Genomic DNA, 25,390 nt, shown 5'->3' with positions numbered 1-25,390 from the left:
AATTATCTAATTTTTTTAAAATTCAAGGTAAAATTTATTCTGATGATTCTGATGACTCTGTTGACTCTGATGACATAGTATTATATTTTTTAATTACATGTTCTAATATATATGGGGATTCATCTGGGTCCATAGATAAAAAACGAGGATCAATCTCTGTTCCAGGTGGAATTACATCACTTGAACGCACTATAAATAATATGCCTTCTACTGGGCGTCTTATAAACTTCCCATCTGATTTATCGTCAATTATACCCCAACCATTATCCTCTAAAAATTTTATATCTTCAGGATTTTTCAGATTCAATGTATCCAAAAGCTGAATTATTAACTCTCTTGCCCTCTTATCACTCATGAAAGTTTTCGTTGACAAATCTTCTGCAGTCAAATGTTTCGTTAAAGTAGTACCTGTCCAATTATCCAATATATCTTTATGTGCAAAGGCTAATTTTAAAGCTTTTTTTTTCCAAAGAGTTACATCTATATTGTCATTTTGAAGTGCTGGATTATTTGTTGTCGGAATAACCATGATTCTCACCAATGGATTCGATTTTGGTATTGCAATCCACCTCATGTTACTCATTTTTATAAATAATTCTTCTATGTACTTTTCACAATAAGGTACTATATTTTGGGTTACTTCTGATATTTCATAAGGTATTGTATCTTCCAAAGTAAATATAAACAATTTTGTTTGAGGATCCTGAAATTTCAGTTTATGTTTCAGTTTCAACTCACTCTGACTATTTAATAGTCCCTTCACTTCTCCTAATCTCTGCTTCATTCTCCTCATTGTTCTTACACATGGTTCACGATCTGGTCTTGGTGCAACCTCCAAATTTGCAAGTATTATGGGTGGGATATCTGTAAGCTCAAGAAGTGCTTCTTGTAAGGGTATTGATATTGAATCAGATCTTCCGGTTGTAGATGTTGGAGATAAACCAGATTTTGAAATAGATAATATGCTCTTTCCTGAAAGTAGTTCCTTGCATGTTTTAATATGTTCATGTATCCATTCTGAAGGAAAGTTATTAATAATTTTTTCAACCATACTAGTACTTCCAGAGTTATACTTTAGAACTCCTAGCATATTTTGTACAATATAAGGTATTTTGCTTTGGATATAGCCAGCACCACGAAAGTCACCTAAGCTGACTACTCCTGAATCTAAAAAATCTGTCAGTAGTACGACTACCCTTGTGTGTGCACCTTTCTTGCTTAACTTTTCCTCATAAGTCTCAAATATTGAGATTGTGGAATTATAGCATTCATCATATTGGAGTCCTGGAAGCACAGTTCTAGATAAAACTTCAAATTTTTTGCCATTTGATTGAAAATTATCAAGAAATTGTTTTAAGGAACGCTGAAACGATTTCACAATCCCTTCACACTTTATTGAGCTAGAGGGTGGTCTTGGAACTTGAATATCATGCAGTATATATACATTTCTTTCTACAGGTCCTTCTTTCTGTTGATGATTATTTATTGTATCTTCATATATTGTATTGGCTACTAACGTTTCTTTAGGATTAATATTAGGTACACTTATAGAGTGTTTTACTACTGGAGTATATGAACTTTCTCTACGATTTAGCACAGATAATGGACTATCTTCCTTCGCTTTTTTTGTCTTCTCAAGAAGTTCTTTCATTAAAAGCCTTGAGTTTTCAGAAAAATCCTGTTGTGACTGTGAAAGTTCTGATGTACTTTCATAAGATTTTCCTTGATCGCTTAATTCACCTGTGTGTTCTTTCTCTGAAATTTCACTTCCTAAGGCCATTTCACTCTTTATAGTATCAGGTTCTACTAATGGAGTTTGTTCTTTAGGAGCTATAGAATCCATATAACTTATCTTTTGAGTATGGATAGGATAAGGTGTATTTTCTGGAATCATTGACTCTTCAAATACATCAACCCCCTTTTTTTCGTTATATATTTGAATTGGTTCCTTTTCTGAATTCGACAGCTCCCTATGTAATATTAATTGTTTGTTAAGTTCTTCAATAGTACCTTGAGTTTCTAATAAAATATCCTTCATAGCTTTAATTGATCTGTCTTGTTCTTCTAATTTCTTTAGTACTATATCAGACTTTGAATTTTCGAGCTCTATACTACTTATTGATGCTCCTGCTGCATCTTCCCACAATGTCGAAACACTTTGAATCTCCTTTTCATCGAGTTCTTTAGCAACTTTACTATTTATTGATGCAAGTGATGCCTCAAATGAGACCTCTCTAGTTGCTAGCTGTCTCTGACCTAAGGATATCAGATTAATTCTATCTGTATCAGAAAGTTCTTCTAATCCAAGCTGCCTTAGTCTATTTAACTCTTCCAGTTCGTGATCTAATAGTGGAGTTATGTCGCATTTTAAAAGATCGGAGCTAGCTTGTGAAACACCTGCCTCCTTAGCTCTCTGTAGTCTCTCTTTCCTCTCCTTTAGCTTCTCCTCTCGTTCTTCATTCAATTGTTTTTCAAAAGTCTTATTCTTCTCATAAATATCTCTTGCGTTCTCCAGATCCTTAATTGCAGTTTGCATTCCCACCTCGCTCTGATCATATCCGATCCTTGCATTCTCGACATCTTTCTTTGCTGTCTCCTTTTCCTTCTCAGCTACACTTAATGCTTTCTTCAAATATTCTAAAATTTCATCTGAAGGAGCACCACTACTCTCTATATTTTCCATCTTCCTTTTCAAAATTTTTTCTACATCTTCTACATCATTTAATTTTATTTTAGCTAGTTTAAGTTCTTCATGAGCAGTATTACGTTGAATTTTCATATCCTCAACTTGCTTCATTAATTCCTTTATCTTCTCATGTTGCTGCTCAACTTTTTGTATTAAGTCGTTATTTACAATCTCTAACTCTTCTCTTGTATTCTGAAGCTCTTCTTGTTTATCCTCAAGTTGCATTATTCTATCTTTAAGTTCATTTGCAACTTTCTCAGCATTCATGGTACCTTTTTGCTCAAGTAACTGCAGTATATAACCTAAATATTCCACATCTCTACGTTTCTGTCTTTGATAAGCTAACTCTAGTTGTTTTTCTCTCTCCCTTATTCTGTGATTAATTGCTTCTTTAATCTTGTTCTCGCTCACTTGAGTATCATCTATTCTATTTAACTGAGTTTGAGCTTCTATTTCCAAATTTTCCACCATATTTTTGAATCCAGTTATTGGATCGTTATTTTCAATATTGCTTTTTAAGTCTTTAAGCTGTTTTTCATAGATACTTTTCATCTCATTTAATTGTTTCTGCTGCTTTGTCTCTGCCTCAAAATGATTTTTCTCTAATTCTTTCATATAATTATCTCTCATATTTATCATCATTCTGATCATTTTATTTTCTTCATCAAGATTTTTTAATTTGTTATTCAGAAATTCATTTTGTTTTTCTAAATCTCCAATAGCAGATGAAGCTACATTCAAAGCTACTTCCATTTGTTCCATTGATTGGTTCATTTCACCCCTTAATCTTGCCTTTTCTTTTTCATTTTCATCCTTCATCTTATTGCGGATTTTTTCTTGATTATTCTTTAAAATATCCATAATTTTGGCATGTTCCTCTAAATTATTCTTATACTCACTTTCCAACTTTTCTCTATATTTTCTTTCATCATCTAAAAGTTTTTTAAGCCTTTCAGTTTCATTATTTACAATCTTTTTATTATTTTTACTTTCAATCCTTTTTAATCTCGACTCAATAGTTTTCCTTAATAATTTATGAAATCTCTTCAATCGTTCCTCTTTTAATAAATTTGAAAAATTATATTTATCTTTTGCTAAATGAGATTTTTTACCAGATGGTACAAAAGTGATAATTTCTTCTTCCAAAACTTGAGATGGAAACTCCTCTGTATCTTTATGAGTTTCATGCTTATTTCTATTATGAGATTTCAAAATATTGATTTTATAAGGGCGTTTTTTACTTGATGCAACTAAAATTTTTTCCATCTCTTTAGGTTCTCTTCTATTAATAATTCTATTGTATTTCTCTAAAACAGCTCTTACTATTTCATTATCTCCGAGAATCAGCAACTCTTCATGCTCTACAGGATCTATCCTATCAATACATTGAAATATACGTTTTAAAACTACACGATCTTTTCCATTTATCCTATAACCTTCAGGTTTTTGATCATAAAACCAATTGATCATTGCACGTCTCGCTGCTTCACGAAACTTCATTTCTAAGTATACAGTTTCATCATCTTCATCCAATACATTATTTTTTGCATTGACATCCCTTTTTGTAGTCAATAATAAATTAATAAACCTCTTACCCACTAGTCCCTCATACTTCAATGTTGGTATATTCTGTGTAGACTGAGCTTCGGTAATGACTAAAGGTTCCTTTAATAAATAAGATGATGAGTCACTGTATTCTTTACTTTTTTGTTTCTTTAATTCCTCATCATCATAATATGCATATTTATCATATTTATCATACTTGTATGTATTATCAATGTCCTGATCAGATACATAGTTGTAATATGATAATATTCCGGTTTCATCGATTTCATATGGATAAACTAATTTTCTTTGCTCCATCATCTTAGGTACCTCGTAAACTTCTATCCTTGGTGGGATTTGTCTACTCAATATATTACTCTCCCACTTTAATGCATCCTCCTTTATATTAGGCCATGAAATTCCTGCTTTTTTAATTATATATTTGTCCAAGGTATTTTTCCCTAAATGTTTTTCTGTTTCTGTTAAATATGGAGTTTTCCAAAAATTACGATAGATTTTAAAATTAACGTTTCCCCTATCATCTGGATGTATTGGAGTCAGGTGGGGATTTTCATAGGGATATTCTGAAGGTACAATAATTGAAGAAAATGTTTCTGGTGATGAGAACCCAGGAAATAAATTATATTTTGACATCCCTGGTATCTCTTTTGTTTGGACCTCAGAGCAAATTTCCGAAGACACAGAAGTTGGCAATTCAGGAACTGGGAGTTTTGAAGGTGAGAATCTAATTTCTGTTGGTCTCTTCATTGGAACCTCTTCAATTTCTAGTTTTCCATAACATCTTACTTCCTTTGGTATATCCTTTTCTTGTGGATCATGTTTAGTCACATTAGTCCTTAGAATTTTATTTTTAACTTCTTTATTTTCTTCCATATCCATATTGATTCTAACTTGCTCTATTGAGCCTTTAATACGATCCTTCCAAGCATTCTTTAAGTCATAAAATGTAGTCTCATCAACTAGTTGTTCTGCTGAAACAAGTATGCTAATAATATATCCATTAGAAGTCTGAAAAATATGTTGGGCACATGCAGATAGAACTTCTGTTGTAGAATATATCCATAATTTTTGAAAACCAAATACCTCAGCTATATAAGGATGATTTCTGGCAGCATTAAGTGGCCATCTAACCCTTGGTTTTTGTGATAATAGGTGTTTACAGGCAATATTTAAAAAATTAGGTATTTCTGCTAAATTTCTTGACTCTCTAGGATGTTGGTTTGGGGACATTCCGAGAAGTAATAGCCTAACAGGTAAAATATCTTCATAATTTTTAATTTTTGGATTACTTTTAATTAGTTCAACCTTCTCATAATGCCATATTATCAGGCGTTTGAGGCAAATCCCATTATCTTCGACTGGAATAGGTCTGAGTAGTGAATAAATTATTAAATTTAAACGAGCATATTCACTAGTCACTAAAGTGTCATGCTCTAACTTATCAATTATTAGTTGACATCTTCTTTCTGCGGAAAGTGATATCCATTCTTCATCTTTTACTCTATCATATTCATTTTCTGGCCTTGAGTGTAGTTGACTATTATTATAAATGTTTGCATTAATAATGTTAGCATCTTCCAACTGTATTGTTTGATCTAAGAAACAAGTAAATAAAAAGAAGTACAATATGTACTTCCCAAGCACCATTAAGGATATACTCTTAAATCACTCTAAGCTCTTTGTATATTTTAATTTTAACTCTGCATTCAATCCATCAAAATAATCTTACACAATTTATTTTGTTTATCTATCCTTAGATAAATCTTTCTCTTATAACTCAAAAATCTCAATTTAAAAGTACAAAAGAATTACTCCGGCGACATTACGCCAGTAGCATACACACCACGTCTTTCTTTGGCAATCACTACAAAAAAGAGATAAAAACACATCTTTATTCCAATATATATTACAAAATAAGATAAACTTGTTAATTGTATGATTTTAGAATTAGAAGTTTTGTGATTCTTGTTAATACATTTGCTCATTAATATTCCCTCAATATACTAGTAACCACTAGCTATAGTCTAATATTTAATAAATTTCCTTATCTTCCTAAGCCTTAATATTAGTAGTTCGCTTATAAATAAGGAGAATCTAAGTATTTAATCACCTTAAATTTGTGTAATATAGTGATCCTTAACATCACATCTATCTTCTACTTACAATATTTACATGCATGCAATAGTTATAGCTAAGTTTTGTAGTGACATTTTAAGGCGGTAAAATGCTAACTCAAAGGGTATGGTAGGTACTGTAAATAGTGTTGCTTGGTTCACTTTCATCTTCGATGAATACAATTCTTATAGAAGAAGACTTTTTACTTGATAAGGAGACAGAAAGGGAACTCTTCAAGTTATATGGAGATTTTGAAGATGAGTTACAAAGGCCTGAATTTGACACTATAGAGTATGTTAATAAACTATTTCCTAATGAACAAAGCTTGACACAGCTAGATGATGTACTCAATACCCTTACAAAAAGACTAAATAATTTAGAACTTGAAATATTTCAAGATATAAATGAACTAGCATCTGAAGATATCCCTGAAATTTATAATACTGTTATGAGTACTCTGGAAGAAAAATTTTTCCCTAGTTTATTACAAATGGATGAGATGTCTAAGAATGCTTTAAATAGTATAAATGATATATCAGATAAAATTCATACACTGGATATAGCTCAAAAGAATTTAACTAACACGATTGTATTGATGAAGAGATATTCTATGTTAACCACAGCACAGAAGGAATTAGAAATAAGCTTAAACAATAGAAGTTATAAATCAATGGTACCACTCCTTTCTGTTGTATTACGCCTGAAAAGCTACTTTAATGATTTGATTTATATAGAAGAGAATTTTGAGAAAAATTTGATAATGGCCGAGGCCGAAACTAACTTAGATATACCTAATACTCTTTCTGTAAGGCAGGTTAAAGGATCTATTGTAGAGATTGATACAATGATCTCTACTTTAAAACAGCAAATAATTGATGATTTTGTTGCATTGATTGATCCATATATTCTATTTTCGCAATACTTAGCTGAAGACCAGTTAAATAAATCTAAAGCAAGCCCTCCACACTTACTAAATGCTCCAGAATCATTTAGGAAGCAGATGAGATTTTGTTGTTTCTGTACAGATATCCTAGGTACAGAATTTCGCGAAAATGTTATTGATACTTTTACTACAAAGTTACTAGTACCTTACAGGAAATTATTTAGTCGTGCAAGCACTGATAATTTAATTAATACTAGTATCTCAACAAAAGGAAATGTGAACAATCAATCTACGACAGGATTAGAATATCTGGAAAGACGTTTTGGATGGTACAGAAAGTGCATTAAAGAATATGATCAACAATTTGGAGATATTTTCCTTATACAATGGAATGTTCCTAAAATATTAACTGAGAAATTTTTTCTTTACACAAAAAGTGACCTACTACAGATTTTGGGTGATGTAGGACTTTCAATATCACATCTATTTCTCATCCAATATAGCCAAAAATGTCATCAATTTGAAAGTCAAGTTCTATCCAGATTTGCTCAATCTCTTCAACAACAGCAGCTTATACATGAACTAGAAGCTACTAAGAAGACCCTTTCGGAGAATCTGGATATTTTTGAGCCTGAAACTAAATTTAAGGAGGAATACTTCATTACAGATTACAAAGAGAATAATACACAAGATCAGAATCAATCATTACCAAATGTACGTGGATTACTGACAAGTTGCTTTATAGTATATATACTTCTGTATTTTGATTCAAAAAAACGAGATTTTACTAATTCAATAATCCCTAATTTGATTGAAAATAGCGAAATTTTGCAAACTCCAGTAACTAAACAATATATGACTTTACAGAATAGCATTGATATGGTTCCATTTATCTGGAGTTCTTCCACCATACTATTTCAGCAAATTAATAATATATTACTTTCTATAGAACATATGTTGACATTTGATGAAATATGTCAGTACTTTATTACCTTTATCATTGATATTGTTACGAAGTATATCTCAGATATATCTAAAATAAAAGAAGATAGGGCTGAAAATCCAGTTATTAAGACTCGTACGACAAATACATCTCTAGAATCTATTGTAGAAGCTGTGGTAACAACCGTTTCACAGACATCTATTTCACGATCTACTCCTTCAGACTTATACTCTATAAATAACTTATTTTTAGAATATAAATCGGTAACTTTGGGGACAACAATGTATCTTGACTGGATGTTACTAAGATTACAAACTATAATTGCAGAAAAGTTGCAAGTATCAGATAATCATACTAGGCAACATATACACAAGTTTGAAGGTGAAGGTGGTAATGAAATATTAGATGAGCATCAAGTGTTAAATACCAGCTATCGGAATAATAAGATTAGTAAATTTAGTCGATTAACTCTAAGTAATGGTGCTAAACCTAAAAGTGAAGTAACCAACAATGAAAAAGTAGCCCAATTCAATAAAATAAGTAGCAATCATCAGTCCAATAGTTATCTAAATATTAATGGACAATTTGACAAAGGCAACATCAGCCACTACCCCAACAATTACAGTACACAAATATACCCAGTTCTAGTAAGTCTTAGCCAAAAGTTCTGTGAGTTCACCTGTAACTTGCGGATCTTAATAATTAACGACATATTTGAACAATTTACTCATCCTATTACTAGCTTGCTTAGTCAGCTATTTAGGACATTAAATGGAGGAATCGAAGAAACTCTCCCACTTGAAAATTCTACCAATTGTTCACGACAAGTGGATAGTATTACTAGAATATCTAATGTAGAACTTATTGATAAATTCCTCACAGAATCCCTCTTAAACATAACAAAATCAATACCAAAGATTTTCTTTTATCATATTTGCAGTAGAATTACTATGTTCATTATAAACAAAATCTGGGATATATTAAACTCAAAAGTAACATTACATAATGCACACAAGCAAGATTTCTTTGAAGATGAGTTGGATAAGCTCTCTTCATTGTTACTACGATTACCATCTCTATCAAGCTCTTACGTTCCAAGAACTTACGTCAATTACATTAAAGACTCATTCAAAAAATATAGTGAGCACTTCAATAGACAAATTACCTTTGATTAGAGATAGAGCTCCTCTACAAAATTAAGATACATAATTGTAAAAGGAAGTCCTTGAGTTAAAGAGAAATAATCAGTAATTTGCATCAAAATTATGTATAGTAATAGTAATGGGAAGTCAATTAGGCAATTAAGTGAAGAACAGAATATGACAATACAATGGTATGAATTCATAGAGTCAACTTTCAAATTATTCACATATTTGTCAATATGACTTGCTACTAATCAGATGTTGGACAAATTGTTCCTGCCCTTGTTTAATAGAGACCTTAAGCTTCCTACCACTTTCAGTAACAAAACCATTCATGTTGTTGACAGCATCTGCTGCAGAATGAACATGATCATAAGAAACAAAGGCAACACCTTTATTTCTTCCACTATTTTTATCAATCATTAGATGAGCTGACAATATATGACCAAATCTACAAAAGTGATGAATAAGACTTTTCTTTTCCCATTCATAAGGTACATTGAAAATAAATATATTGGCACCTGGAGGTCCTACAACTTGACGACTAAATACCGGTCTGAAATTCATGAACTCAGGAGGAACTTCCCACTGAGTTACCCGAGATATTTCATTGTGGTAGTATGGTTTTCCATCTGAAGTGAAGTATTCCTTCCACATACCAATACATCTAGGCATGAGATTAGCTGTGATTGCTGCAGCTGCAGTAGAATTAGATGGAGAACCAGATAAAGGATGACCTCTTGAACGAGGGTACATGTTTGTTGTAGCTGCAACAGATATTCCATTATGATCAAATAAAGTAATATTTCTACTACAAGAACCCCTGTGACTTAAAATATTGCCAACTACCGTAGGATTCGCACTTAAATAGGAAGCATCATTAACAATATGACAAGGTTTCCTATTATTAAAAATATGATAAGCTGATCCTGAAGGTGGATTGTGGGCCATAGCTGAATGATGTAGACCATGAGTTAGAAATAGATTATTTGCATTACTTGATCTAGAGGCAAAACGAACTTCAAGTGGTCGATTAACATCTCCCAAAGTAGCAGCTCCATGAAGACTTGCAATAGCATATAACCCTTGTTCCTTGAAGGCATACTTCACAAAAGCACAACCTCTACAAAAACCAGTGTGTATTTCACGCATAATGAATATTTCATTAATTTGGCCATATGGAGAAAATACATCACTAATCTCCTCTTCAGTGATATTTTTGGGTAGAGCTCCGACAAATAATTTAACTTGGTCAACTCCAGGAATACATGATTCTGCCTCAAAACCAAATCTTTCTGCTTCTCCAGTAGAATATTGAACTTTTAGAGGACCTCTAAGATTGTCTAAAACTTTTATAAGATTTAGTTCACGAATTGCGTAATCTGCTTGTGCAATTGATTCCATCGTAACTAGAGCTGCACCTCGATGTATCCCAGTGTTTTTTTCTCGTACAATAGATATATTTACTACATTGCCATATAATTCAAATAATTTCTTTAATTCATCTTCCTCTATATTTCGAGGTATTCTCCCTACAAATAGCTTTATTTCCATGTTTGGAGCAGGGTGAGCGCAAGGGAAATTACAGTGACTGTATATAGAACCCTGCAATTCTACATAACTCTCTTGCTTATCTATTTCAAAACCTCCTTCACTTAATGTGGGACTATTATCAACCTTATCTATATCGGTATCTTCTTTATTATTAACACTGTGTATGTCTTCCCCTATCTCTGCGTAATCTCCGCATACTTCTGGAGTTACACTACTATCATTATATAACGAAGATTTATCAGATGTCCTTATTACATTGTCAATGTCTTGAACTACATTACTATTAGTACTTAGTCTCATTTGTTCCTCACCTACAGCCATTTTAAAACCCTAATTCTTATTTTTGAGAGAAAAAATATACTATAAAAACCACAAAGTAATATTAGAAAGTAAATTAACCGTTGCTTCTATCAATCAAAATCCAACAGATTATAGGTCAAATGACATCTTAAGCTATAATAAGCAAAAACTAACACAAAAATGGGCAAGTAAGTTTTATTAAAATCCCCAATAATGGCAAATAAAGCAGTTACTCAGTTGCGTTAAAAACACCTCTCTTCAAATCCTTGCAACCCTCCAAAGTGTACAGTCAACTTAGCCGCTCTCAAACTGTTCCATAAAGAGTATAATTGCGGTTAATTAGTTATTTTAACTTCTCTTTTTGTAATCCTTACAAATGAAGTAGCATCTAGATAGACAGAACGGAAATTAGGCGGCATTAATTAAAGCGGTAATCACTTGCAGGTATCGAAGAAGTAAAAATTCTGAAATATTTCTTAGAAATTTGTAACGAATAAATGCATTGAGATTGCTAATAAATAGTAATTTAGTGAAATATCTAAAATTCTGGAATCTGGATTGACACACAAGTTGGGTAGCTGAAATGAGAGACCTTCAGCTTATTATATTGTGTATAACTATTTTCAAACTACTTTGTATAATAGAATGCAAGAAAAGAGAAGCTGGAAATTACTACCAAGGGAAATGGTCACAATATGTGCACTCATACCCACTTGCAGGAACGGATAATGATCCAATGATGAGCCCTATTTATAGACACAGTGATTTCCTTCATGAATTAGTAAGTAATTTTGAATCCAGATTAGAAAGCACATATGAAATATATACTCATGGTCTTTTGAGAAGTAACAATAGTTTTCTTTATGGAAGAAGGTATAATGAGCTATTATTCCATAATGATCCTATTTCTAGATTTGCAGAGCTTCCTAAAGAAAAGTCTCTCAATCTATTCTCGAAAAAAGCAAATCAAGTTCAGTTTGAATGGTATAGATACTCATCAGTTTTAACTTTAGCTAGATATGTTGGATCAGGATTGCTTTCTCTACCGGATTCTTTGCCATTTATTGATCACTCACCTGATATTAAAAAACCAATAAGAATAGTTTCACTTCTAAGCAAGAACCGTTTGGAATGGAGTTTACTAGATGCTGCATGCTCAACCTATGGAATCGTTATAAGTCCCATATATGACTCACTTGGTGAAGATGGAATATCTTATAGTATAAACTTGGTTCAATCCAAAACAATTGTTGTGTCTTTCGAGGTAATTTCAACAATATTAAGATCATTACATAGGATCCCCAAAATTAGATATGTTATAGTATTAAGACCTGAGAATACATCCAAAGTTGGAGCACACCTGGATTTTAGTATTGACCAAAATAAATTAATTATTCATGGAGAGACAATAAACCTTGAAGATTACCCAGATTTACCACGGCATGTAGAATTTCTTTCCTTTGAAAGCATTGTGGAATTAGGAAGCAAAAATTTGCATCTCCCAACTCCTTCCTTGTATGAGGACATAAATTCTATATATTTTACTTCTGGAACAACTGGAACTTCCAAAGGTGTTATTCAAACTAATGGTATTTGGATTGCAGGATCAGCAGGACCTTTAAGGTCATTTTTGAGTCGTTCAGATAGTAATTTGAGTCCTAAAGACACTTATCTGAGCTTTTTACCACTAGCTCATATTTTTGAGCGTTTGGTGCATCTGATATTAATTTACTCTGGGGCTAAGATAGGTTTCTATAATGGTAACATACTGAATCTAGGTGAAGATTTACAGTCCCTGCATCCAACGGTTTTTGTTTCAGTTCCTCGTCTATTTACAAAGCTTTACAAGGGTAGAGTTTTACCAGAGATTAGGAAAAAAGGCAAGTTAACCCAGAACTTTTTCTTTTCAATTTTGAATAGGAAAAAGAGAAGTAGGAATCCAGTAGTTAATTCTGTATATGATTTTTTGGTTTTCAACAGAATAAGTAATTTATTAGGAGGGCGTATTAGATTTACCTTAAGTGGAGCTGCTCCTTTAGAAGACTCTATGCAACGTGATATGAGAGCTATGCTAAAATCTCAAATTGTCCAGGGATTTGGAACAACAGAGGCATTAGCTACATTTTGTCCAGAATTTACAGATTTAACAGTCAACAATATTGGAGGTCCTATTCCTAGTGTAGAGTTTCGTTTATTAAGTGTTCCAGAGATGGGCTATGACGTTAGAACTTTTCCTAGACAAGGTGAACTCTTATTGAGAGGCCCTACAATCTTCAAAGGTTACCTGAAACAACCTAATAAGACCAATGAAGCTATAGATACTGAAGGATGGTTACATACAGGTGATATAGCTGAACTTCTTGATAATGGAGCTGTTAGAATTATTGATCGTAGGAAACATTTGTTTAAACTGTCTCAAGGAGAATACATATCACCAGAGTCCATTGAAAATATCTATTCAACACACTCACCTTTTATAGCACAGATATTTATTACTGCCAAATCTACGGAACCAGTTATAATGGCTATTATTGTCCCAGATCCGGATTATGTAAAAGCCTGGTTATTAGGTCAAGGAGTAAAGATAAATGATTGGGAAACGCAATACAATTATATATGTCAGCAAGCTAATTTAAATTATTATAAACTGAAGGAAGATACCTTACTACGTCAAGGTATTATGAATTCTTTGAAGAAAGTTGAACGTGATAATAATATAGCTGGACTCAAAAGGATAAATAATTTTCATCTTGAGTGCGATGGCTTTACTATTGAGAATGGACTACTAACACCTACTGCTAAATTAATGAGGTTTAAATTAAGAAAACAATATGAGACTGAAATTAATCACTTGTACAACATTTATCACGAAGATCAGGGGTAGATAAGTGCGTAAATACGCAAAATCAGGGTGTATTCTACTGAACCCCATTGAGGTATGTCTCCACAGTATATATGTATTGGTCAAAGGAACTAACCATTAGATTTGGCACTAAGATTTTGCTTTATTTAACAATTCTTTATAAATAACTGCTCAGTCTTCAAGTATATCCACCTCTACATTACAAATTAAAAGACCACTCAACAGATCTAAAATCAAGTGGTCTTTTGTACAATATATTTTGTTTATGTTAACTGATTGTAGATTTGGCATTAATACTTGCAAAGCAGTCCTCGTATCCAAATATTCCACAAGTGAAACCTTTAGATCTGAATTAAATATGTAGATTTGTGGTAGTAAGTATATTGTTAGAGGTATATCTTGCATAGCTATATCATTATCTTTTAGTGATAAGATTGCATATACATCTTCATGTGTCACATGGTTACTCTCGCTATATACAGGATCATATTTAAAATATTTTGCAGCAAGAATAATCCCTCCCCTATAATAATCCCAAGTGGCACTGTAAACAACTAAATTTGGTAAATATAAAATCCCTACTAGTTTAGTTTTCTTCTGATTAATCTCCCATGTAACTATAATTGTAGTCTTTGTTTCTGGATTATATCCAACAAAATGTAAGAGATTATACCTATCAGTACTTATCCATGATATTTGATCAAAATTATTCAATGGATGATTTATATCAGAATGATCCTCATCACACTTTAGTGAAGAGGAATTTCCTATCATTGCAATAATATCTAAAGTATATACTTCACTTGGTTCTATAAACCATAAGTATGCTTTATTCCTACTATTCCACTCGCTATTTGAGACTATCAAGCAAGAAAATGATAGCTCTTTTATATTTATATCTCCAGTTGCACTCACTTTGCTGGAAATTCCTATTGTTGTCTCCTCATTGTCATGATAGTAAGGAATAATGTTAGATTTAACTTTATTCTCTTCTATAGTAAAATCCAAGGTAATTTTAGTTACTTCATCAATCTTTTCAGTTTCTTCTTTTGAAATGTGTATGTTCTTCCATGAAAATACTGAATTAGTCTCCAAAATGCAAATCGGATCTCCATGTAGAGGTATATCAATTATGGGAAGCCATTGAAGATGACTTAAAAGAAGTTTAGATTGGAGATTATGAGTATGTTTGCAAATAGAAATAACACCATCTAACGAGGTAATAATGATAAATACTTGATTCTTGTCCTCAAAAATCTTGATATATGTAATTTCGGCCATATTATACTGTCTAATATATTTATCTTTAAGAAAAATACAAATATTTTTGTTTATTAATTCTTTCTTAGAAGCATGATCTATATTGACTTCACTCGACATCCTTAATTTAAAATTGGTTATATGCCTAGTATTCCCTTCTACTGAAGCATAGAGTAAGTACAAAACACCTCCAACTTCAGTTCCAATAACTACATATAAGATGTAACAAGAATTATACATTGTAAGAAAGGCACTTAAATAAGAAACTTTGTTTTGCAAATCCTCATCTATTTTTGTTACACATAGAGGTAGAAAAGGACTTGTCTTTATTTCTTTATATTGATGAAATTTAGAATTTATATTTAAATTATTAGCATTATATTGATATAATCTAAGAAATCCATCTCTCCATAATACAACCATTATATATAATTTGTCATATTGAGTAATAGAAATAAAATTATTATCTATATATGATTTAGTAACAAAATCGGTAAATAAAGGATTCACATCAAGAAAAGTTCCGATTTTATTCAGATTTTTGTCATTAATTCTTGATATACATGTATATAGTGTTTGATATCCACTCCATTCCATGAATAAAGAAGAGCTTATTTTTATATTTTGAAATTTTGCTTGTGGTATATCTACACAAGATAGTAATTTACTCTTATTTCCACTTTCAGAATCATTATAGATATCTAGTATCTTGTCTTCAGTTGAGTTAAAAGCTGCAGAACTTTTCTTTTGTACCAAATTACCATCATTAATAACGAAATTAGACTTATGTGTTTCATTAATACAATGATAGTGTGTAAAATTATCAGTTGTATGGAGAGATTTATCATGTCCATCTAAATCAGAAGAAAAATCAATAGGATGTAACAATTGGTTATCTGTATTATTACTAAGGTCAGAATTATTGTTATACTTCCCAAAATTGTGTACAGAATATTTGTCATAAATATCATGTGACTCCAGAATATCACAATTTTGAACTCTATTGTTAATTAAACTAGTATCTCCAAATTGAGATTCAATCAACTCTGTACGTAGTTTGAGAAGGACAAACCATGGATAATTAGCTAAATCATCACATGTATGCTTTAATACTTTAGATTTATCAATTATATTACGTCTTGGATGAGGACCATCAAATATTTGTATGGGAACTTGACCAAATTCTTCCACTTGAGCCTTTATTGCAGCTATATCATCTCCACATGAATTGATATATTTCTCATTAAATATAGGAACATTGTCGTTAAAATTCAATTCAGACTTTGAAATGTACTTATTAGATATTTCATTTCCAATTCCTTCTGTAGTAAATCCCCTTAAATTCCCATTTTGCAATTCTAGTTGTTCTCCAGGTATTTCCTTAATCTTGAATGAGTTAATATAAACAGGTGATAAATCTTTCGTAATTGCTATCTGAGAGTTTATGTAAGTAATAGGATGAAATAAATTATTGGCAAGTATTGCTTCTTTACCTCTCTGTTTATATCCAAATATTAAATCAATCCAATCATTAATTTGTTCACTTGTATTTGAAGACTCCAGAGCTAGTCTCATAAAATACAAAAATTTCCTTGCAACTTGATATTCAGAACTCCGAGTGTTTAAATCTTTCTCTTCAAAATTCCAGTTCGGGACTTTAACATTACTCAAATTACCATTGTTTGTATGAACTTTCAATTTATTATTCAAAAGGAAATTAGGATCTTGCTCATAAAACTGAGGTATTAATTCCATATATGCTGCTCTACCTTGTGTAATAGTCTTCCAAGTTTCACAAATTGAGTGAAAAATCCTATTCCAAACATCAAAATCTCCACAATGCAATTTCAATTGATATTCAGGAAATGATCGAATCAAAAAGTAAGAAATATGACCTGGTGTAGAATAATGAGAACCATAAAGAAATTGATCATTAGGTGGTAAATCTCTCATTCTAGCTTTTAATATCTCCAAATTAGTTTCATTTAAAGCTCCTAAAGGTTTTGATAAATCTCTGAAATTTGATCTATTTCCTATTATATCACCTTCATTATTAAAATTTCCTTCAAAATTGCATAATGTCCAAGGATATACTGGATACTGAGACAAATCACTTCTAGACCTCCCACTGATGCTATTCAAATAGTCCAAATAATGATAAGTTGATATTTCACCTCTTATCCATAAACTTTGCATATAATTTTTAAAACAAATACTCTGACTGGCATAAAATGGATCCACATATAGTAGAGAGAGGCAAGAAGATTTGCAAGAACAAGATGCATAAGATTTGATTGATACTAAATCAGTTTGTTTTTTAGAATTTATATTTGTTAAATAAGATTGTAATAATGTAGCAACATATTCACGATCTTGGTTTGACTGAAATTCTAAAACTATACATTTCCATTTTCCTGTATTAATATTAGAAATATCTTTACCACAAATAAATTCCAGAGTATTTGGTTTCATTGAGTATATCCTACGAAATATAAACCACACACTTTTTAAAGGAATTCTTTTATAAGGTTTATTCGAAAAATTAGGCAGATATTTAAAATAAATACCTGACTGCATAATATGCAAAAATCCCCTATGTTTAATAAAGGGCTTAACTCTGTATGCTATTAATGGTTTTGTAAGTAGGAATTTATCACGATGATCTAAAAGAAATTCATATTCCATATTAGATATATCACTCGAATATAATTTATTTAACCATTTATCTGCAATATTTTCTATACATTCAACTGATTTCCTATGTTTATCTCCTTTATAATATGTCCACAATTCATTACATAACGAAATATACATCTTTACATTTTCGTATGACATTAAAATTTGAAGTTGAAAATTCGTGCCTGAATCTGCACTAGATTTTATTAAATTCGGAGTAACACAACGAGATTTACCGTTTATTATTTGAACCGTAATTAATCGAATGCTATTACATGCAATTAATAAACTGTAGAAATTAATTGTTTTATTTACCCCAGTTTGCTGAGTTTCAGAGTATGTCATTTCATTTATACACACAAACATCACTTTAATCATTGGAAGTGAGATATCATCAGGCTCTATTGTTATTGACTTTGTCCCTATCCTCATCCTACCCTTAAAATTATCTTTATATAAACGTTTGCTTAAATTATGTTTGCATAAACACGAAGTATCTGACAAATATTCCTCATTTTCTTCCAGTAATAAATATGAAAATTGTCTAACTCCCTTTAGAGCCATAACAAATCAGATTAATTTTTTGTAGTTAATGGATACCCCTTCCCCACTATTGGAAAGTTAAAATTCCCTATTGTGTGTTGTGTGTTGTGTGTGCACACTTTATCTAAAATGAACCATATTACATGATTAGTTTGTCTTCAATATTAATATTCAATATCATGCAAAGTATACAGAGTCAGATCATAAATACTAGACCAATTAGAATTACAGTACCAGACTCTTCATTAAGGCGTACAGATAATGAAGTTAGAGGATTGGTTGTAAATTTGAAGGAAAGAATTTATTCTGATCAAGAATTTATAAGACGAGTAAGATATTTCTGGCCTAGTGAAGAATTACAAGAACAATTATTGTTTGCAATTAGCAAAGATATCCCAAGAGATGATAGCCCCATAGAAGATCCAACACACTATAGATTACAGTTTGCAATAGAACCAATAAAATATGGAGGTACATACAATGATTGTTGTGCTTGGTTAGGTCCAATTAATAAATATAATTATTGCCCTGCAATAAAGGTACATATACCAGATACTTATGAGCCTTGGATAACATATACAGTTAATGTCTTAGCATATTTATTTGGAAAGGTATCTGGATGTAGTAAACCTAGTGAATTCATAAAGCAAACAAATTTGACACATAATGAACCATTCAAAATGATTTGTGGAAATAGAAGATGTGTCAGGGTATCTCATATTGCAATTAAAAAAGGTACTAAGGGCATCTCATTCTCTGAAGTAGTTGACCCAAGTCTTGTAAATGAAAATATCGACAAACCAATAACATCTATGGAGGAATTATCATCTAGTAAGATATATACAGAATCAAATACCCAAGAATTACAAATGACTACCCAAAAGGGTAGTACTTCACTACAGAATTATTCAGATCACATCACAAATTTAAGTAGTATAGAACCAAATATATCAAATTTGCTTCATGAACCACATAGTAGTAACAAAGAAATGGATACACTTCAAGAACCATCAAGTTCTAACCTTAAGATATCTAACTTAGTAGGAGATAGTGTATTAAGTACAAACACATATAATTCGAAAAAATCTCATCCACAAGATAATTTAGAATTAGAGGTCAATATAGAAAATAATCAGGAACAGCAAGTAGCAGCAACAAGTAGTAGTTATCAGCATAAAGGGATACTTGGAAATATTAGAAATTTATTTAATAGACACAAATAAATAGGAAATATAATAAAATTAATTTGTTCCCATAATTAACTATATTTAGATTCCATAGATTTCTTTAATCCCAAAGGAAATTGTTTATGCCAAGTTTTAAATCCAAATATTTGATCTACTTCTTTATTTGCATAGTGATTTAAAAATCCTTCTTGATCATTATTTTCTTTATATATATAGATATGACCAATACATGTATTTGCTACAAATTTACTTTCTGACAGACTATTACCCAAAACTATTTCATCACCTCTAGTAAAATCTGCCTCTATAAGTAGAGTAATATTTTTTTTGGTTAATGGATCGTTAATCTTAAGATTTTTTGGTAGAATCAAATTCTCAAATGTTACATCTTCATTACATAAAATATTACTTAATAATTCCTTAGCGATTTGACTAATTTCAATCCCAATATTCCTATCTACAATTAATCTTAACCAATTTGAATTTGGATTATCATTATTATTAAGGCCACATTTTGATCTCAATTCTGTTAGATATGATATTTCTTCGTCTACATCTACAGTCAAACCACATACATCTCGTTTTGTATCGATATCAAATTCAATTTGGGAGTCATCATCTATCCAATCTTCTTCACTATTATTATTATCTAACGAACTATCAGAATAAAATGAAGAATGGTCAGATACCATTTATCTTAAATAATAATCTTCATAAATTTTAGCTAATATTTACATTAAGGTAATTGTTAATAAAACCTCTAGCGCCTAAGATAGTTTATGATAGTAATATAATAAGACTACATAATATATTGTGTAAAGTCTCTAAAGTTCCCTAATACAGTGTAATATAAAGATATTTTATATAACCTCGGTAATATCTATTTAGTTCTAGGCTTGATATTATGAATCCTCGAATTACTTAAAGATTATCTGGGATAAAGATATTAAATGAATCTTGTGCTGTAGATATCACAAGATTTGGTATCTGTTTATGCCACTTAGCTTCTGCAATGTGATTTTGTCCCATATGTAGAAATAATATTTTATAAGGGACATTAATATTTACATTATCACTTTTTTCATCATCTACTGCTGGCTGTTCTATACCAATATCCCAAAAACTAATTGAGTTGTCAAGTGAAGCAGCTAAAAATACATCACTATCTATCTCTAACCAATCAACAGAAAGGATAGGCTGTTTATGCCATTTAAAAGTTTCTAATGTATTATTAGTTCTAGTATCCCATAATTTTATATCACAATCATCACTGCCACTTAGTAACAAATATTCATTACCTGGATTCCAGGAAAGAGTATTAATATCCCCATTATGCGCATTGTGAATACTAATAGATATATCATCAGAACGGGTATCAATTATATTAATATTTGAATCTACAAAGCCAGCTGCAAAAATAGTGTTATGACTTGGTTCCTTCATCCATTGTAGTATTTCTACACTTGATTGAAATTGTCTATAAACATCTCTGATTTTCCATGAGCCATCTTCAGTAGGTTCCCATAAAGATATTTTACCTTTTCTATCACCCGAAATAAATTCTATAGGGCTATTTGGATTCCAATCCATAGCAAAGCCTTCATCTAGATGTCCTTCATAAGTTAATTTGGGTTTTATTTCTGTTTTAACCTTTAATGTTACACCAGAATTAGTAAAATTATTTATTATTCCATTTAAAGCATCTGAAACATCCCACATGTTCACCACACCTAATTCAGACCATGTAGATAATAAAGATGGATATTGAGGACAAACACGGATTCTATTAATGGTCCCCTTATGTGGAATGGACTGAACATTTAATACTGGATCTTCATCAATATATTCTAAATCAGATTCACATGAATCACTACTTGAGCTAATAGAATCTTCATCATTACGATCTCTTTTTGTCTTATGTAACTTAGACCATTTCATCAAAAGTATCCTATTATTTTCATCTCTATTTGCTTGAGTACCTGCTGCTACATAGCATGTATGTGGAAATTGTTTACGAATACTTCCTAATCCATCTGGAATTATATCAAATGATAAACAACTCCATTCAACAATACATTTATGATACATTTTATATGCACTAGGTTCATATACCAAATCTGTTTCATCTACAATTTCTGGTGTCCAATAGTTTATTACCTCCTTAATAGTTTCTCCACAATATTCTAGTGAATCAGTATCTTCCACCTCTGTAACTTCATCTTCAATTTCATCTTCATATTCTTCAGCAAATTGACCTTCTAAACTCATCACCTGATCTTGTAATTTATATGATTGAGACTTTGAAGATCCAGATTTATATTTGCTAGGTAAGATCTCTTCTGTTGTCTCATTTTCCTGTCTAACCTAAAAAAAAAATTCAATAGTTCACCTGCAAATTTATTTAGGTTACAATGTATACTTACTCTTATCTTTCTTCCCATTAGGAAATTTAATACAATTTTTCTTTAAGATATAATAGTCACCTTTGGAAATGAGAAGAAAGGTATATGGCGCTAGAAGTAGTACAAGTTCACTACAATCATTATGGGTTACCTATTTAATTTCTCCCCTTGACATTTTTTATTCCAGTGACTTTTTATCGTATTAAAATTGCTATATAATAGACTAGTTAGAAAAATAACCAACTAATTCTGTACATCATTGACTAGTTTTCTAATAAAAAGTGCACTTTATCTAGATTTCCTTTCTATACTTATATAAATTCAATATATAAATAATTCCTTAGAAGATATTTATTATATCAAATATTACGTAATAATTTTAAAGGAGACTGCTTGGAGTAAGATGAATAATTAGGGGACCATGTTGCTATTGTAATTATTGGCAAAATCAATATTCATTTACATTCAGTTGTAAATTAAATAAGTATCCAAAGTACTTGTATTATATTTTAATACAAAAATATTATCTGAGTTCCTTCATTTATTAATGACTTTTTAGAAGTTTGAACCTTTCATATGTATACTAAAATATATTAAATTTTAATTTTATAACTTCTATAATATTCTATTTGTTTTGGTATAAATTTATAATTTGACTATAAGCCCCACTGTAAGATAATATGTACTTTTAAGCTAATAATAACTTGCTTAGTTAAACTGATTTTACTATAGGTCTAATTATTTAATGTTTATACCTTGGAAAAAAAAATAAACTTGCTAAAAATATACTTCCCAACTTATTTATTATTATTAGTCTAAAGTTTAAATGTATTCTTAGTGAAAATTAAGCAATATTATTTATATTAAATTCATTTCCACCTGCACCATTATTCACTCAATATATTATAGTACAATTTCTTTATTTTGCTAGTATTGATCATTATAAAAAGTCTTTATTAATCTTATTTTAATGTTTATATTACTAATTTTTTACACTTTTATACTTTCTTTTGGTTATACAATATTTGTTAAGTACATGTAGGTAATTATGTTTAAAGGTAAGGATAATACTATACTAATAAATCTAAATGCTAAATGGGCTTGTACCGCTTAAAATGTGCTACCTCTATGTAAACTAAAAATTTGCATGTATATTACTCTAAAATGTAAGGAATCAAAAGAATAAAAAGAAAAGAGGATAGTGGCGGGAAAGAGGAGATGGATGAATATACATGTTTAATAGTATAATAAGAAACCATGTGCTCGTTTTATATGACAGGAAAACGAGGATTATACATATTTTGTCTATGAAGTAAAGACGAAGTTTCAGACGGTAATCTTAAGTTCTTTTCATAAGAATGTAATTTTAATTATGGATACAAACAAGGACCAAAATGAATGCTTAAAAGCACCAATATCTAAGGATGTATTGAAATATAGCCTGGATACTTCAATACTATTTCAGGCCGTGAAAAATCCAAAGGGAGTCCCACAAAATGAGTGGATTGCACAGAAGGGTAAGATTATAATTATATTTTTGATAGAAAAATAAAATAAAATAAAATATTTACATTGTTTCTGCATTTTTAATATTTAATGCAGCTATGGATTTATTTAGAGATGCTCAAGTTGCTTGGGGTTTTGTAAGCAATTCATGTCACTGTCCACTAATGAGAGCTCATTTCATGGTATTTAAATGGCAAGACAATCCTCATAAAGCTGCAGTACCACTACCAGCTACAATTTATGTGAAATCCTTATTTCATTGGATTGATGACCAGATTGCAAATACTAGTTTATTTCCTTTAAAACCAGGTATGTCATTAGCTATAGCTATATAATCTGGTATAAAATTGATTACTCAAACTATCAATATTTTTAATTTATAGGAGTCCCATTTTCAAATGATTTTTTATTTATAGTAAAGAATCTTTTACGTCGTTTATTCAGAGTATACAGTCATATTTATTGTCATCATTGGCCTTATATAGAATCTATAGTAGCTGGGGCTCATGTGAATTATTGTTTAAAACATTTCGTATTTACATGCATACAGAATAATATTTTGGACTTTAATGAATTAAAGCCTTTAGAAGAATTAGCTCAATATATAATGGAGGATGCGACAAGCAACTCGTTGAAAATTAGACATATTCCCAATTTGTTACAAAATATAGGGAATAATGATAAAAATTTAAGGAATAGTCAGGATAATAATGTAACTGAATTAAATTCTCCGGATACTCATATCCCATCAACTAGTAGTTTACTGACAGATTCTCCTCTTTTTGAAGATACAACTGCATTGGGAGAGACTCTAAGTCCAGAATCGCTTAAGGGAGAACAAAAAAGATTACAAGAGAATTTAACCTCTAAGATAAATGCAAAAATATCCGGAGGTAACCCATCTAATAAATACCAAATATCAAAAAAAAATACTTCAATGACAAGGGTAAATAAGAATATATCAAACTTAATCCCATTTTCAATATCACCTTTAACAGAACGGAAAAGGATTCCATCTGTGTGTAGTGACAGCATTGTTGTTACTGGGGATCATCATCGAAATGATAAATCTAGTACTAAAGAAAATTCCAGAAAAACAAAAACTTATCCTTGGACAGAATTTGCTAAGAAGTTAATTTTATGCACAAAGAAAAAGAAGAAAGACTTGAAACTTTAGAATTTCTAGACTATTTTTGTTTGTTGCATGACTACTTTAGGAGATTTTAGCAAGAATAGATTTCAAGAAAGAAATGGCAACTTACACAAATATGGGTAGGTCTTTTTAATAAATAATGAAACTTTAAGTATTTGGTATAGGAATAAATGAATAGTTTACTTGGATAGTTGCAAATATCAATAACTTGTTAAGATATATAAATGGAAGTGTTGGGAAGTGAAATAATTACTAAAACTTTTCATCACTTGCATTTTATTCTCATAATTTTTATAATTCTTTATAATTATCTTTATAATAGTAATAGTTTGATTATATCCAGATGATACTAGTTATAATTACAAATGATATTGATTTGTCATTAATAATATGATCATTTATTATATATATTTGACTAAAACTATAATATTTAGAGTACAAGTGTGGTAGTGATATTGGTGTAAAGTTTTAAGTAAATGTTAAAGTGATATTTTCTTGAGATTTAAAAGTTATATTTAGTTTTATAGTCTAAATAACTTCTATAACTTTTATCATTATCCTATAGCTGATAAGAAAAAAAGAAGTTTTTGTTATATATTACAAATATTATT

The 25,390-nt window shown here is 30.6% G+C and overlaps 9 protein-coding genes across 9 annotated transcripts, besides 6 other annotated features; 4 read left to right on the top strand and 5 right to left on the bottom strand.

Moving 5' to 3' along the window:
- Positions 1–23: part of a sequence feature (AT_rich) that runs on past the window's edge.
- An 11-nt stretch (positions 24–34) lies between these two features.
- Positions 35–5,899, bottom strand: CMU_018580 (uncharacterized protein; the record flags this gene model as incomplete). The annotated part of the gene is made up of 1 exon (XM_002140414.1): positions 35–5,899. The coding sequence occupies one exon, from the start codon at positions 5,897–5,899 to the stop codon at positions 35–37; it is 5,865 nt and encodes a 1,954-aa protein (XP_002140450.1).
- Positions 3,746–3,774: a sequence feature (AT_rich).
- Positions 5,900–6,539: 640 nt separating the features above from the next.
- Positions 6,540–9,368, top strand: CMU_018570 (uncharacterized protein; the record flags this gene model as incomplete). Its single annotated transcript, XM_002140413.1, has 1 exon — positions 6,540–9,368. The coding sequence occupies one exon, from the start codon at positions 6,540–6,542 to the stop codon at positions 9,366–9,368; it is 2,829 nt and encodes a 942-aa protein (XP_002140449.1).
- A 201-nt stretch (positions 9,369–9,569) lies between these two features.
- Positions 9,570–11,210, bottom strand: CMU_018560 (RNA recognition motif. family protein; the record flags this gene model as incomplete). The annotated part of the gene is made up of 1 exon (XM_002140412.1): positions 9,570–11,210. The coding sequence occupies one exon, from the start codon at positions 11,208–11,210 to the stop codon at positions 9,570–9,572; it is 1,641 nt and encodes a 546-aa protein (XP_002140448.1).
- A 562-nt stretch (positions 11,211–11,772) lies between these two features.
- On the top strand, positions 11,773–14,073 carry CMU_018550 (long-chain fatty acid CoA ligase, putative; the record flags this gene model as incomplete). Its single annotated transcript, XM_002140411.1, has 1 exon — positions 11,773–14,073. One exon carries the CDS (start codon positions 11,773–11,775, stop codon positions 14,071–14,073), a length of 2,301 nt encoding a protein of 766 aa, XP_002140447.1.
- Positions 14,074–14,223: 150 nt separating this feature from the next.
- On the bottom strand, positions 14,224–18,552 carry CMU_018540 (Beige/BEACH domain-containing protein; the record flags this gene model as incomplete). The annotated part of the gene is made up of 1 exon (XM_002140410.1): positions 14,224–18,552. One exon carries the CDS (start codon positions 18,550–18,552, stop codon positions 14,224–14,226), a length of 4,329 nt encoding a protein of 1,442 aa, XP_002140446.1.
- Positions 15,658–15,685: a sequence feature (AT_rich).
- A 158-nt stretch (positions 18,553–18,710) lies between the features above and the next one.
- Positions 18,711–19,754, top strand: CMU_018530 (uncharacterized protein; the record flags this gene model as incomplete). Its single annotated transcript, XM_002140409.1, has 1 exon — positions 18,711–19,754. The coding sequence occupies one exon, from the start codon at positions 18,711–18,713 to the stop codon at positions 19,752–19,754; it is 1,044 nt and encodes a 347-aa protein (XP_002140445.1).
- Positions 19,755–19,789: 35 nt separating this feature from the next.
- CMU_018520 (uncharacterized protein) lies at positions 19,790–20,410 on the bottom strand (the record flags this gene model as incomplete). The annotated part of the gene is made up of 1 exon (XM_002140408.1): positions 19,790–20,410. One exon carries the CDS (start codon positions 20,408–20,410, stop codon positions 19,790–19,792), a length of 621 nt encoding a protein of 206 aa, XP_002140444.1.
- Positions 20,411–20,639: 229 nt separating this feature from the next.
- On the bottom strand, positions 20,640–22,159 carry CMU_018510 (uncharacterized protein; the record flags this gene model as incomplete). Its single annotated transcript, XM_002140407.1, has 2 exons — positions 20,640–22,082; positions 22,142–22,159. 2 exons carry the CDS (start codon positions 22,157–22,159, stop codon positions 20,640–20,642), a joined length of 1,461 nt encoding a protein of 486 aa, XP_002140443.1.
- A 545-nt stretch (positions 22,160–22,704) lies between these two features.
- Positions 22,705–22,732: a sequence feature (AT_rich).
- Positions 22,733–23,492: 760 nt separating this feature from the next.
- CMU_018500 (Mob1/phocein family protein) lies at positions 23,493–24,803 on the top strand (the record flags this gene model as incomplete). Its single annotated transcript, XM_002140406.1, has 3 exons — positions 23,493–23,637; positions 23,723–23,935; positions 24,010–24,803. 3 exons carry the CDS (start codon positions 23,493–23,495, stop codon positions 24,801–24,803), a joined length of 1,152 nt encoding a protein of 383 aa, XP_002140442.1.
- Positions 23,666–23,686: a microsatellite.
- Positions 24,804–25,063: 260 nt separating the features above from the next.
- Positions 25,064–25,100: a sequence feature (AT_rich).
- Between the last annotated feature and the right edge of the window lie 290 nt (positions 25,101–25,390).

This window comes from Cryptosporidium muris, genomic scaffold (genome assembly GCF_000006515.1).
Source record: "Cryptosporidium muris RN66 scf_1106632373407 genomic scaffold, whole genome shotgun sequence".
NCBI lineage: Eukaryota > Apicomplexa > Conoidasida > Eucoccidiorida > Cryptosporidiidae > Cryptosporidium > Cryptosporidium muris.
Note: the sequence above shows the minus strand (reverse complement) of the source record. Positions and strands in the feature narration are given on the sequence as shown.